The sequence below is a fragment of the Narcine bancroftii genome, chromosome 2 (assembly GCF_036971445.1).
Source record: "Narcine bancroftii isolate sNarBan1 chromosome 2, sNarBan1.hap1, whole genome shotgun sequence".
NCBI classification, from domain to species: domain Eukaryota; kingdom Metazoa; phylum Chordata; class Chondrichthyes; order Torpediniformes; family Narcinidae; genus Narcine; species Narcine bancroftii.
This window is the reverse complement of record NC_091470.1, coordinates 282,454,611-282,469,315: the sequence shown is the minus strand read 5'-3', so window position 1 is coordinate 282,469,315 and position 14,705 is coordinate 282,454,611. Positions and strand designations below refer to the sequence as shown.

General features: G+C 42.0%; 2 protein-coding genes across 3 annotated transcripts in view; one reads left to right on the top strand and one right to left on the bottom strand.

The window, feature by feature from the left end:
* Positions 1-14,705, bottom strand: part of LOC138755349 (serine incorporator 1-like) — a 217,079-nt gene that overhangs the window by 172,659 nt on the left and 29,715 nt on the right. The window lies entirely within an intron of this gene.
* The window catches only part of pkia (cAMP-dependent protein kinase inhibitor alpha), a 73,916-nt gene that overhangs the window by 55,191 nt on the left and 4,020 nt on the right, over positions 1-14,705 (top strand). For both annotated transcript variants that reach the window (XM_069921162.1, XM_069921161.1), the window contains exon 2: positions 12,098-12,275. In XM_069921162.1, coding sequence (XP_069777263.1) covers positions 12,125-12,275 — 151 coding nt within the window. In that variant the 5' untranslated portion in view covers positions 12,098-12,124. The remainder of the gene's footprint in view (positions 1-12,097; positions 12,276-14,705) is intronic.

Below are 14,705 nucleotides of genomic sequence, written 5' to 3'. Positions count from 1 at the left end.
GCATACCCTGACCAACACAAAGGTGTCAGGGACATAGCTCTCTCAGGGGCCTGGAGACCACTGCTGATCACCCCACAAATCCTTACCATTGAACACACACGATGCATCTGACTCCTGGTACCCTACCTCTGCCTCGAGACTATCCACCAGCAGAACACTGATGTGTACGTACAGGCACCCAAGACCGTCCAGGACCCCACCGCTGCATCGCAGCTGCAATTGGTTCTACGACGGTCCCAGTGGACAACCAGACTGCCTAAAAGACTGAATTTGTGACTTTTGAATTTGTAACCCTGTAAGTTCCACTTCACCCCCACTGGACTCTTTAAAAACAATGGATGAATGTGGTAAACTACTGTTGTGCACGGTTGTCTGGTCAGGCACACCTATTGGCCATTTGTACTTTGGACCTTCCCCACAGGGTCCTGTATAAAGCTCAGTGCAGGACGATCGAACAGTATGGATGTGCTGTTGTTCTTAAGTGAATAAAAGCCTATTGGTTTCTCAACAACAGTCTTTCAAGTAATTGATGGTGCAACATTAAGTATTTTTTGAATTTGGCAGGACTGGTTAAGGCAGTAAGATGAATACTTAAAGATACACGGATAGTGGCTCGCAGGACTAACTTCATTGCTGTTTAAAAGAACCAGCACAAGCTTAATAAACAGAATAATCTGCTGTGATGTGAATTTACTTTTTCAAGGAATTAGAGTGTCCATAACACTTGGATCTTGTGAACAGTGCAATAGTCAGGTAAAAAAATCTAATGCCCTTGCTGCAGTTATGAATTCTACCCCATTTGTACCCTAAGTGTGCACATCAATTTGAAGAGGGTTGGCAGAAGCAAATACTGAAGCTGACAACTAACACATACTGAATACACATGCACTCAGGGGAGAAATATTTCTAATGTGATCAAATAAGACCTTTTCCATTTAAGTACAGGAATAACCCAGGGTTCCAAAATGAGAACCTAAGATATGAGAATGTTCAGATTTCTATCTGTATTATGATACTGCTTATCTTACCACTATAGTTTATAAGTATATTTGAAACCAGATCCTTGAATAATAGGAATTGATTTTAACTAAATGTATTTGTGTAGAAGATCAGCTTAACCTCATTTATGATTGGAGGAGGTTCTGGTCCCATGATAAAAACTTACAGGAAAAAAAAATCATAATCATTAAAAATTTCCCCTACTCACATATGTCTGACTTTCCTAGGAGCAAAGTCACCGCAGCTCCCTGCTTGGTGATACAGACTGAGAGACGTCATGGGTTCAAAATGCATATTTAATGAAAGACTGTGTTTGATATAAGTATTTGTTTTTGTGGCCTGCTGAGAAAGAGAGGATAATGACCAATGTCTGGGTCTTGGGGGAAGTTCTGCTCTTTTCCTATGAAGTATGTGGCTTGAAATTCCCCTCCCATGAGCTTGTTTTATGAAGACTGAACCAAAACTGATGAACCCATTGAGATTCAAAATTTGAATCCCCAAAAAATAAAACTTGGGTGATTTCATAAAATAGAAGTCATAATGAACCAAAAGTGTTCAGAGAAATGTGTGGAGGACTTGAAGCCAAGTATATTTTTCGTATTGATATGGAATTGTGTGCAACTTGAAAACATGTTACTGGTTTTTTTAAAATAAAATTCATTCAGTTCCCTCCATAATATTTGGGACATAAGCCATTTTTTCCTTTATTTGCTCCTTTGCTCCACATTTTTAAATTTGTAATCAAACAATTCACATGTAATTAAAGTGTACATTCCAGATTTTATTCAAGATTATTGGTATACATTATGGTTTGATCATTTGAAAATTACAGCAGATTTTATGCATGGTCCTCTCATTTCAGTTTGGGACATTTGCCTTCACAGATGATGAGTTGGTGAGTATGCAGGTATGTTTAATTGCTTCATTGGTGCAGATATAGCTTGCTTCTAAGCTTTTGATCACCTTTGGAGCCTGTAATTGCCATTTTTCAACACGAGGACAAGAGTTGTGTCAATGAAAGACAAAGAAGCTATTAAGAGGCTGAAAAATAAGGAAAAATAAGAGACATCACCTAAACCTTAGGGTTACCAAAATCAATTGTTTGGAATATCATTAAGAAAAAAAGAGCGAAATGGTGAGGTCAGTAACTGCAAAGGGGCTGGTATTCCAAGGAAGATCTCCACTGCTGATGACAGAAGAACTCTCATCATCATGAAGAAAAATCCCCAAATATTTGTCCAAGAGATCAGAAACACTCTTCAAGAGGCAGGTGTGGATATATCAATGACTTCTGTCTGCAGAAGAAGAAATACAGAGGCTACACTCCAAGATGCAAACCACCAGTTAGCCACAGAAAGGATGACCAGATTACTGTTTTCCAAAAAGTATTTAAAAGAGCCGACAGAATTCTGGAAAAAGGTCTTGAGGACAGATGAGTCCAAGATTAATCTGCATCAGAGTGATAGCAAAAAAGTATGGAGTTATAAAGGAAATGCCCAAGATCCAAAGCTTGCATCCTTTTCTATAGTTTGCATCTTGCAGTGTAAGCTCTGTATTTCTGTGGTAATTGACATATTCACACCTGCCTCCTGAAGAATGTTTCTGGTCTGTCAGACATACATTTGGGGATTTTTCTTCATTATGATGAAAATTCTTCTTTCATCAGAAGTGGAGATCTTCCTTGGAATACCAGTCCCTTTGTGATTACTGAGCTCACCAGTACGATCTTTCTTAATGATGATAATTCTAAAGTTTAGGTGATGTCTCTTAGTTTTATTCCTGTTTTACAGCCTCTTTAATGGTTTATTTGACTTTCATTGGTCCTCATGTAGAAAAATGGCAATTACAGACTCCAAAGGTGATCACAAGCTTAGAAACAAGCCCAGCTCTGCACCAATGAAACATTTTAACATATCTGAGTACTCACAAACATATGTGAAGCCAAATGTCCCAAACATTATGGTGCCCTGAAATGAGGGTAGAATGTATTAAAAATACTGTCATTTCTATATAGTCAAAACAACATGTATACAAATAACTTGAATAAATTCTGGAAAGTGCACTTTAATTACATGTGAATTGTTTGATTATAAATTTAAGACCGGGGCGCGCAGGAGCAAATAAAGAAAAAAATGCATATTTGTCTCAAACATTATGGAGGGCACTGTATGTCAATCTGTATTAGGGAAAGCGAAAAGTTAAAACCAATTTAGTAATGCCAAATGTATGTTAATGAATTGACAGTGTATTTTTCTAATGACCAGGAAATGGTTAAAAAGGAGAGGTTGGGGTTGGGTACAAAGTGAAATACAATAGGCTGCAGACTCTGTGATTGCAGTAAACACATCAAAATGCTAGAAGAAATCAGCTGGTCTTTTCATCATCTAATAGGAGACAAAAGTATATTGCCAATGTTTCTGAAAGATCAGAAAAGGTAGAAGCAGGATACATCAGAAAGTCACAGAATTCAAACAATGGAGGAAGAATCCAGACCAACAAAAGCTGTAAGTTGGATGTGATAAGGGACCAGGTAGAATTTATCATGTCTGTGCGAAAGGAGACAGGGAAAGGAGGAAGAAGGGGAAGGGGGTGGGGGATGGGGGAGGTTTAACAAAAGCCAGAGAAGTCCATATTAATGCCATCCAGTTGGAGGGTGCACAGTTGGAAGATGAGGTGTTGTTCTTCCAATTTACAGATGGTCTGGCAGTACGTGAGACCATGAACAGACGTGTCAGCAAGGAAATGGGATGGAGAATTGAAATGGGTGGCCACTGGGAGATCCATGCTATTGTGGCAGACAGAGCCAAGGTGCTCAACAGAGCAATCTCCCAGCCTGTGTCGAGTCTCTTCAATGCAGAGGAGATCTCAGTGGGAGCACCAGATACAGTGGTTGACCCCTGTAAATTCACAAGTGAAACATTGCTTCACTTGAAAGTATTGTTTGGGACCACGAACGGTGCTGAGGGAAGAGGTGTGGGTGCAAGTGGAGCATCTCCTGCAGTCACAGGTGTAGGTCCTAAGGGAATGATTGGTGGGGAGGGAGAAGTGGACAAGGGAGTCATGGAGGGAGCAGTCCCTGTGGAATGTGGAGAGAGGATAATAAGTCTAGTGATGGGATCACGTAGTTGGTGGCAGAAATAGTGGAGGAGGGTGGTAGGTGAGGACAAAAGGAATCCTGTCCTTGTTGCGTGTGGGGCCAGAGGGGGCCAGGGTAGAGGTGCGGGTAATGGAGGATGTGCAAGTGAGTGCTAAGATGATGGTGGTAGAGGGAAAGCCACATTGTTTGAAGGAGGAGGACATCTCTGATCTGGTATGGAAGTCCTCATCTGGGGAGGGGATTATGTGTCTAGTGGTGGGAACTACTACCATTCTAGTAGGTTATGGAAGTCGCAATAGGAGGAACACAGGGATGGTCCAAAGAGCTGTCAGTTTTCTGATCATCCATTTTAACCATCTGAATTGTATATCTTGATGAAGGGATTGTGCCCGAAACATTTGTTATATATCCTTACCCACTATGGATGCTGTGAGACTTGCTGAGAATAACAAACTAAATAGAAAGGAAGTAATCCTTTGAGGGTTCTGTGTCTTCTCAAAACATATAACTGATTTTTTTTGTGCATGGCAACTTATGGCAGTTCTGAGTTTATTTGCTAAAAGGAATGATCTTGATTGTATTCACTTTCCTGTCACTATTTGATTCTGCTCCAACTTTCATGGGAGTTACTAATCTTCATTTGAAAGATGTATTCTTGCATCTTTGAGTTTTTTAACAACAATCACAAAGCATCTTCAGACTTTTCATGTTTCAGTCTAATGACATTGGCGGTGCACATCATCAAAATCTCCCTCTGCTGGTCAAATGTTCTCGTAGCATTGGATGTTTTCTCTTGCAGTAACAATGTATTTCAACAAGATGCTCAAATATTTTTGCAATGCTGAAAAGATGTACTGCTGAGAGATGTATTTAATAGCTATTGAAATTATCTGCCTATATTCACTTATTATAATCATAGAAAGTAGTAGTTGACTTTTTCTACATCTCTGCAGTAGCTAGTCATGTGTGTGCTAATTGGTGAACATTGTCAACCTATTCAACTCGTGGATTGTAACAGTGTTGTTTAGATGACTCTGCCTTGTGAAGTGACAAGATTTACTTTCAATACTCCAAAAGCTGGGAATACTAACCTTCACAACACAGATCTTGGCCATGTTTGAGTCTGTATCCCTCTGCTATCTGCTTTTCCTACTGCTCCATGAAGTTCCTTGAACAAGTTTCTCTCTGCCATTATTCTTAACAACAGCTTTGCAACATCCCCTACTTGCATGGCTCACCACCACCACCAAATGCCATTGACTGTACTCAAATATAGGCGCATGCTTCTTTCTCTGGTACCTCCCATGCTTGACCTTTACAGCTTAGCATGATGAACCTGTGCATTTCAAACTCATTCCTAACTTCCTGTTAATGAGCTCTCTTTGAAAGCTCTGTCCCATTTTAGGCCTGAACAAAACTGTATCACCTCTTTCTTGTCCTCCCAACTATGACCCTTGCAACATCTATTTGTTCCTGAGACTTCACTCCAGCTGCCTTGACCATTAAACTATATTTCACCAACCATCCTCTTGATCCCAATGTAACTTGGGTTTTGATTACTTCATCCTTAGTGCAGTCTTCAAATTTGTTATCATTCTCACCCTCGTTGTTGACCTCAGAATTTATAATTAACTATATACATCTATTCAAAGTTCTCAATGAGCTGTCCAAACATGTGCCTTGTTTGAATACCTCTAATCTATTTTTCATTGAGAAATTGAGAGAGCAGAGCCATGTTGCATTATTTCTCATCGTTGTCTTTGATTGCTATGCTCCTTTTGAGTCCAAACACAGATTTTTTCCAAATAGAATTCTTTTATTATCTGTTTTTGTGGAACATTCTTGATTTGGCTACATTCCTCTTTATTATAGTCAACAGTGATTTTTTTTAAAAATTCCTTCATTATATTGTTACCTTTTGGGTTGCTCTTAAGGTTTTCCAGATTAAAAACTGTCTCTGGTGATATTCATTTGACATGATCTTCTTTTATATGTTAATGATATCTAAGGTTGCTAACATTGTATTCCAAAATAAGGGACAGCATGCCACAGAGGTTTATAGTAGACAGGGCTTGTAAACAAGACCACAAGAAGCACAAAATATGGCTATTGAATAAAAATCTAAGAATTAAGTGAAGTGAAAGTCAATCCAATAAAAGTCCTGGTCGCTGAGGTCCATCTGATGATGACTGAAACTATGGTTTGTTCCCTCCAGAGTTCTACTTGTAAAGAGAGAAGGAAAATTCTTTATGTTTTAAGAATTGAGGTTCTTGAATTAAACAAAACCACCATGTGGACAGCTGAAGATCCAATCTCAAGTTCAAATCTAAAAGCTTGGCTCTGAGTGCCACCGGGAAATCATTCTGGATATTAAAAAAATGTGTGGTAACTGGGTGAGAAAAAGGGTACAGTTTGGTTTATTTATCCCAGGCCAGCTGGGCTTTTGCAACAGAAGTAGTCATTGTGTTTTTTTTATATTTTCCTCTGATCTTCCCCCAGTTTACACAATGCCACACTGAAAAGCTGGGAAATCCATACTTCAAAACCACACATTGTTAGCCACAGGGGATCCTTTGCAAAATAACAAACTAAATAGAAAGGAAGTAATCCTTTGAGGGTTGTGTGTCTTCTCAAAGCATATAACTGTTTTTTTTGTGCATGGCAACTTAAGTATATTACTTATGACAGTTCTGAGTTTATTTTCTAAAAGGAATTATCTTGATTTGTATTCACTTTCCTGTCATTATTTGATTCTGCTCCAACTTTCATGGGATTTACTAATCTTCATTTGAAAGATGTATTCTTGCTCCTTCATTCTTGCTCTCATGCTGTGTACAATAGTCATGTGTTGTGAGTGGGAAGTATTCAGAAAATACTGTCAAAGCAGTCTTACCCATGCCTTCTGTCTCTGAATAATTCTATTCATTTTTTTTTAATGTAATATCACGTGAGTAATCGGAAAGTCCCAGTAGAGTTCCAACTTTAGCCATAAACTTCCAAGTGCCAGGAAAGTGTATGATGTGCATTATTTAAAAGTGGGATTAGCCAGGCATTTACCTTTTTGACAACTAAATCACATGAAGCTTTGTTGTGGGGTTTGGCTTCCTGATTTGGATCTATGAAGTGACTCCGTTAAATGTGAAGTCCCAACCAGGGTAGCATTGTCGTGATGCTATGGAACCTCTGCCTCAGAGATCCAGAGTCCCCAGTATAATTCTGACCTTGGGCACTGCTATGGAGGATTCGCACATTCTGTGACCACATGTTGCCTTGGACAGCTCCAGTTTCCTCCTACATATCAAAGAAGTGTGGGTTTTTAAGTTAATTTCCCATTATTAATGTGCCTAGAGTACACGAGTGGTAAAATTGGAGGCAGGTAGAGTTAATGAGCATGTAGAGAACTTTTAAAAATTGGATTAATGTACAATTGGTGGACGTGGATGGTCGATGGTTAGCACAGATATGGTGGGCCAAAGGGCTGTTTCCATGCTGTATCTCTCTGTGACTATGGCAGAATGTCCATGACAGTGAGCCAATAGGCAGGTCTGCCATTATATCCCAAGGAGCTCAGACTGTGGAATTTCTAATGTAACCACCCAAGAAAGCCTCTGCAATTTCTCTTCCATTTAGCCTTCTGGAATTGATAAATAATTCAACAATTTCAAGAAATCAGCTCAGACCATTATACAGACCCTCCTCCTCTCCATCAAATCTATCTATATTTTCACTACCTTGGAAAAGCAGCCAATGAATGAAAAGACTTGTCCCATCTCAGCCACACTCTCTTACCATTGGAAAGAAGATGCATAACCGTGAGATCACACACCACCAGATTCAAGGACTGCTACTTTCCTGTCATCATCAGTCTCCTGAACAAACCACAGACTGGTAAAATAATGTTGCCAATTATCTCTCTCTCTGTAACTCTGCACTCTGTACTGTTTTTAATTGTTGTACTATGTATGGGCTGAAAGCTGGATTGCTCCAAAAGTCAAGTTTATTGTCATCTGATTGATGATGCAAAACACGCAGACACGAACCAGATATAATACACATACAGACAAGCAATACATATGGAGGACAAGCATTCATATATACAGATAAATAAAAATTGTTTAATGAACGAGAGTCTCAGATGGATAATGTGAGCAGTTGCTTTGGTCATTCAGCCCATAGAAAGAAGCTGTTCCTCAGCCTGGTGGTGCTGGCTCTGATTCTCTTGTATCTCTTCCCTGACGAGAGCAGCTGAAAGATGCTATGTGTGGATGATTTTGCGTGTCATCTTCAGACAATGATCCCGGTGATTCATGTCGAATGGTTGGGGGTGGGGGAGATGGGGGGGAAAAAGACTCCAGTGATTCTCTTTGCTACTCTTATGGTCTTGTGGATTGACCTCCAATCCATTTCTCTGCAGCAGCCATACCACACTGTGGTGCAGCCGGCCAGGATGCTCTCAATAGAAACTTGGCATAATGATGACCTGTAGCTTTGCCTGCTTCAGTATTCTCAGGAAGTCCAGTCGCAGTGCATCTTCCTGAAAAGTGAGGAGATGTGTGTCCATAATAGGTTAATAGTTAAGTGAACTCCATGGAACTTGGTGCTCTCCGTCTCTCCACTACAGAGTGGTTGATGTGTAGAGGAGGATGGTTAATTCCTGGTCCTCCTGAAATCCAGGGTCATCTCCTTCATCTTGTCCATGTTGTAACTCTATTTATACTCTGGCACCATAACATGAGATTTTCCACCTCTTCTCTGTACTATAACTCATTGTTATTGCTGATAAGGCCAACTACTGTTGTGTCCTGCAAACTTGATGATACAGTTGGATCTGACAATGCAGTCGTGGGTTCATGGAACTAATCAGCAGTTTTCACCTTTTCATCTCCCATTTCCAACATTCATTATTTTTCCCATTCATTTCAAAGCATTTTTCAAGATAATAACAATTATAAAATGCTTTGTGGTGTTTATTAATAACTAGATACACACCAGGGTCATGCCCAGCGCGGAATGCCACACTGACCACCGGCTGGTTCGCTGCAAGCTCAACCTTCACTTCAAGCCAAAGCCCAGGAACAGTAAAGCCCCCAGAAAGAGGTTCAATGTTAGAAACCTGCAGTCAGACGAAGCGAGAGGAAACTTCCAGGCAAACCTCAAAGCAAAGCTCGATGATGCAACCCGCCTCACGGACCCGTCCCCTGAAACCCTCTGGGATCAGTTGAAGACTACCATACTGCAATCCACTGAAGAGGTACTGGGCTTCTCCTCCAGGAAAAACAAGGACTGGTTTGACGAAAACAGCCAGGAAATCCAGGAGCTGCTGGCAAAGAAGCGAGCTGCCCACCAGGCTCACCTTACAAAGCCGTCCTGTCCAGAGAAGAAACAAGCCTTCCGTCGCGCATGCAGCCATCTTCAGCGCAAACTCCGGGAGATCCAAAATGAGTGGTGGACTAGCCTCGCCAAACGAACCCAGCTCAGCGCGGACATTGGCGACTTCAGGGGTTTCTACGAGGCTCTAAAGGCTGTGTACGGCCCCTCACCCCAAGTCCAAAGCCTGCTGCGCAGCTCAGACGGCAAAGTCCTCCTCAGCGACAAGATCTCCATCCTCAACCGATGGTCAGAACACTTCCAATCTCTTTTCAGTGCCAACCGCTCAGTCCAAGATTCTGCCCTGCTCCAGCTCCCTCAACAGCCCCTAAGGCTAGAGCTGGATGAGGTCCTCACCCAGGATGAGACATATAAGGCAATCGAACAACTGAAAAGTGGCAAAGCAGCAGGTATGGATGGAATCCCCTCCAGAGGTCTGGAAGGCTGGCGGCAAAACTCTTCATGCCAAACTACATGAGTTTTTCAAGCTTTGTTGGGACCAAGGAAAACTGCCTCAGGACCTTCGTGATGCCACCATCATCATCCTGTACAAAAACAAAGGCGAGAAATCAGACTGCTCAAACTACAGGGGAATCACGCTGCTCTCCATTGCAGGCAAAATCTTCGCTAGGATTCTACTAAATAGAATAATACCTAGTGTCGCCCAGAATATTCTCCCAGAATCACAGTGCGGCTTTCGCGCAAACAGAGGAACTACTGACATGGTCTTTTCCCTCAGACAGCTCCAAGAAAAGTGCAGAGAACAAAACAAAGGACTCTACATCACCTTTGTTGACCTCACCAAAGCCTTCGACACTGTGAGCAGTAAAGGGCTTTGGCAAATACTAGAGCGCATCGGATGTCCCCCAAAGTTCCTCAACATGATTATCCAACTGCACGAAAACCAACAAGGTCAGGTCAGATACAGCAATGAGCTCTCTGAACCCTTCTCCATTAACAATGGCGTGAAGCAAGGCTGTGTTCTCGCACCAACCCTCTTTTCAATCTTCTTCAGCATGATGCTGAACCAAGCCATGAAAGACCCCAACAATGAAGACGCTGTTTACATCCGGTACCGCACGGATGGCAGTCTCTTCAATCTGAGGCGCCTGCAAGCTCACACCAAGACAAGAGAAACTTGTCCGTGAACTACTCTTTGCAGACGATGCCGCTTTAGTTGCCCATTCAGAGCCAGCTCTTCAGCGCTTGACGTCCTGCTTTGCGGAAACTGCCAAAGTGTATGGCCTGGAAGTCAGCCTAAAGAAAACTGAGGTCCTCCATCAGCCAGCTCCCCACCATGACTACCAGCCCCCCCACATCTCCATCGGGCACACAAAACTCAAAACAGTCAAACAGTTTACCTATCTCGGCTGCACCATTTCATCAGATGCAAGGATCGACAATGAGATAGACAACAGACTCGCCAAGGCAAATAGCGCCTTTGGCAGACTACACAAAAGAGTCTGGAAAAACAACCAACTAAAAAACCTCACAAAGATAAGCGTATACAGAGCCGTTGTCATACCCACACTCCTGTTCGGCTCCGAATCATGGGTCCTCTACCGGCATCACCTACGGCTCCTAGAACGCTTCCACCAGCGTTGTCTCCGCTCCATCCTCAACATCCATTGGAGCCCTTTCATCCCTAACGTCAAGGTACTTGAGATGGCAGAGGTCGACAGCATTGAGTCCACGCTGCTGAAGATCCAGCTGCGCTGGGTGGGTCACGTCTCCAGAATGGAGGATCATTTCCTTCCCAAGATCGTGTTATATGGCGAGCTCTCCACTGGCCACCGTGATAGAGGTGCACCAAAGAAAAGGTACAAGGACTGCCTAAAGAAATCTCTTGGTGCCTGCCACATTGACCACCGCCAGTGGGCTGATATCGCCTCAAACCGTGCATCTTGGCGCCTCACAGTTTGGCGGGCAGCAACCTCCTTTGAAGAAGACCGCAGAGCCCACCTCACTGACAAAAGGCAAAGGAGGAAAAACCCAACACCCAACCCCAACCAACCAATTTTCCCCTGCAGCCGCTGCAACCGTGTCTGCCTGTCCCGCATCGGACTTGTCAGCCCCAAACGAGCCTGCAGCTGACGTGGACTTTTACCCCCTCCATAAATCTTCGTCCGTGAAGCCAAGCCAAAGAGATATAGAATGTATACCACGATTTAATTGAGTAGTGTTAGGGTAAATATTCAATAAATTGAAATAATTTGAGCAGCCCATACAATATGGATAGCTCTGGAAAGCATGTTTCTGATTTACAAAGAAATGGCCTTGCGGACAGTGCTCAGAAACTAAATCCTGTCTTAATTTGGGGTCTGCTGTACTAAAGAATGACTTCAAAAATTTTTTTAATTCATGTTTTTAATTATTTTCAGAATGCTATAATTCGTTTAAAGTAACATTTATAAAGCAAGTTTATTTTAAATGCTTTTTATTTTGTATTTTTTTTAACCATCAGGTAACCTATTTCTGCCAATCTATAAAGAAATCTGTGCATCACAAATTGAACATTTATGGCCCTGGTGCATATGAGATTTATAATTTTGTATCTCTATTTCAGGAATACGAGTGTGATGATGTTTATTCTGTATAAGCTCTAATATTTTACTTACTGCACTTGACTTTCAGATATTGCTATGTGGAAACCTGTCAGCAATGACTGATGTTGAAACCTCATATGCAGACTTCATTGCTTCAGGACGGACAGGACGGAGAAATGCTCTGCATGACATCCTGGGTTCTCCATCAGGTGTAAACACAAGTGATTTAAGCCTTAAATTAGCAGAGCTAAGCATTGACAAAAAAGGTGAGGATTGCTTATGTAACAAATTCTTTTAATTGGTTGTGCTCTTGCTTGATTATCTCTGTTATCATTGCAATATATTTTGCAATGCAGTTATTATTTGGAGGGTAGATGTGGGACTTTGACACTTTGGCTCACAAAGCTTCAGCAAGCAGAGGCTGAGGGTAAGCTTGTTTCCAGTATCGTCAGGCCAGGTAAGACCTTTGTATTTAAACTAGGAATAGATCATGGAGAAAGCAGCTAGGGCAGCATGCAACATGTGGGAAATCTGGGGCAGCACAACTGTCCCTGATGAATACACCTGCAAGAAGTCCATCCAACTGGAGCTGGATGAACTCTGGATTATTTGGGAGGCAGATGCACTGATAGAGAGGAGCTTCAGGGAGACAGTCACCCTGTTGTTGGGTGACTGTTAGGAGGGGGAAGGGGAATAGGCAGACAATGCAGAGCACCCCTGTGCCCATTTCCCTCAACAATTGTCGGGGAGGACAATCTACCAAGGGCAAGTAGTAGTGGTCACATCTCTGGCACAGAGACTGGCTCCTTGGCACAGAATTTGGCCCCTCGGCACAGAAGGGAAGGTGGGGGGGGGGGGGGGGGGAGAAGATCTATAGTGACTTGAGACTTGTTGGTTAGGCGAACAGTTAGGATGATCTGTGAACAAGTTAGAGGTTCCCAGATAGTATGTTGCCTGCCAGGTGCCAGGGTCAGGGACGTCTCTGATCGAGTTCACGGCATTTTGGAGGAGGAAGATGAGCAGCCAGAAGTTGTAGTCCATGTTAGAACCAACAACATAGACAAGTGTAGTGATGAAGACCTGAAGAGGGAATATAGGGAGTTGGGAAAGAAGTTTAAAAACTAGGACTCAAGGGTGGCAATCTTGGGTAGGAATAGGAAGATGTGGCAGATGAATGCATGGCTGAAGAGTTGGTGCAGGGGGCAGGGGTTTAGATTTGTGGATTATTGGGATCTCTTCTGGCGATAATCCAACCTGTTCAAAATGGACAGGCTGCACCTGAACTGGAGAAGGGCCAATAGCCTGGCGGGCAGGTTTGATTGAGCTGTTGGGGTGTGTTTAAACTAGTTTTGCAGGGGTTGGGAATTAGAATGTGAGTGTAGAAAATATGGCAGAAGGTCAAAAGCATGTTGTTATGTGTTCTGAGAAGAAGGACAGGCGGGGGGAAATGCATAAATGTAGTCAGTTAGAGGGTTTGAAATATGTCTCTATTTCATTGTGAGGAGTATTAGGAATAAAGGGGATGAACTTAGAGAATCCATCAGGTTAGCAGGATAGTTAATAAGGCCTATGGGATGTTGGGCTTCATTAATAGGAGGAATTAAGTTCAAGAGTTGAGAAGTCATGTTACACTTGGAGTATCGTGTTCAATTCTGGTCACCTCATTATAGGAAGGGTGTGAAAGCTATGGAGAGGATGCAGAAGAGGTTTACCAGGATGTGACCTGATTGGAAAACAAGTCTTATGAGGCGAGGTTAACAGAGCAGGGACTTTTCTCTTTGGCATGTAGAAGGATGAGAGGAAACTTAATAGAGGTCTACAAGATTATGAGATAGGTTTAACAGCCAGCACCTTTTTCTTCTGGGCAGGAATTGCAAACACCAGAGGACGTGTACAAAGTGAAGGGAGGAAGTTTAGGGGAGACATGAGGAGTAATTTTGTTTTTACACAGAGTTGTGGGTGCCTGCAATGCTTTGCTGGGGATGGTGGTGGAGGCTGAAACATTCAGGGCATTTCTGAGACTCTTAGACAGGCACATGGATGGAATTAAAATGGAGGGTTACACAGTAGGGAGAGTTTAGTATTTATTTAAGTAATATATGGGTTTGCACAACTTCGGGTGAAGGGCCAACAACATGGTGTAGTGTTCTATGAACATGCTGAGTTGTAGCCAATGGTTAACACAGTAAATTTGTTTTGGGCTTCTTATAATTTATTAATGTTTACTAATCTCATGCATGGTACTGGCAATAAGACACCTATCATTGCCTCATATTATTTGCAGTTATATTATTGCAATATTCTGGGCAAAATATAAAGTTTTATTTAGTTTTTTTTTAAATCATTGACATTACTGGATATGGGTTATTTTTATTACACATTTTGCACTTCCCACCACCAGCCCTCTTCCAATGAAGTTGACACCTGATTTTGTATGTTTTATAACACAAATGGGGTGGCATGGTTAGTGCAACGGATAGTGTAATGATTAATACAATGCTGTTACAACGCCAGTAACATGGGTTCAAATCCACTGCTATCTCGAAAGAGTTTGTACATGCTATATGTGTCCATGTGAGTTTCCTCTTGGTACTCCAGTTTACTTCCATGTTCCAAATATGTACAGGTTTGTGGTTTAATTGGTTACATGGGTGTAAACAGGCTCATGAGCTGGAAGGGCCTATTACTGGGTCTAT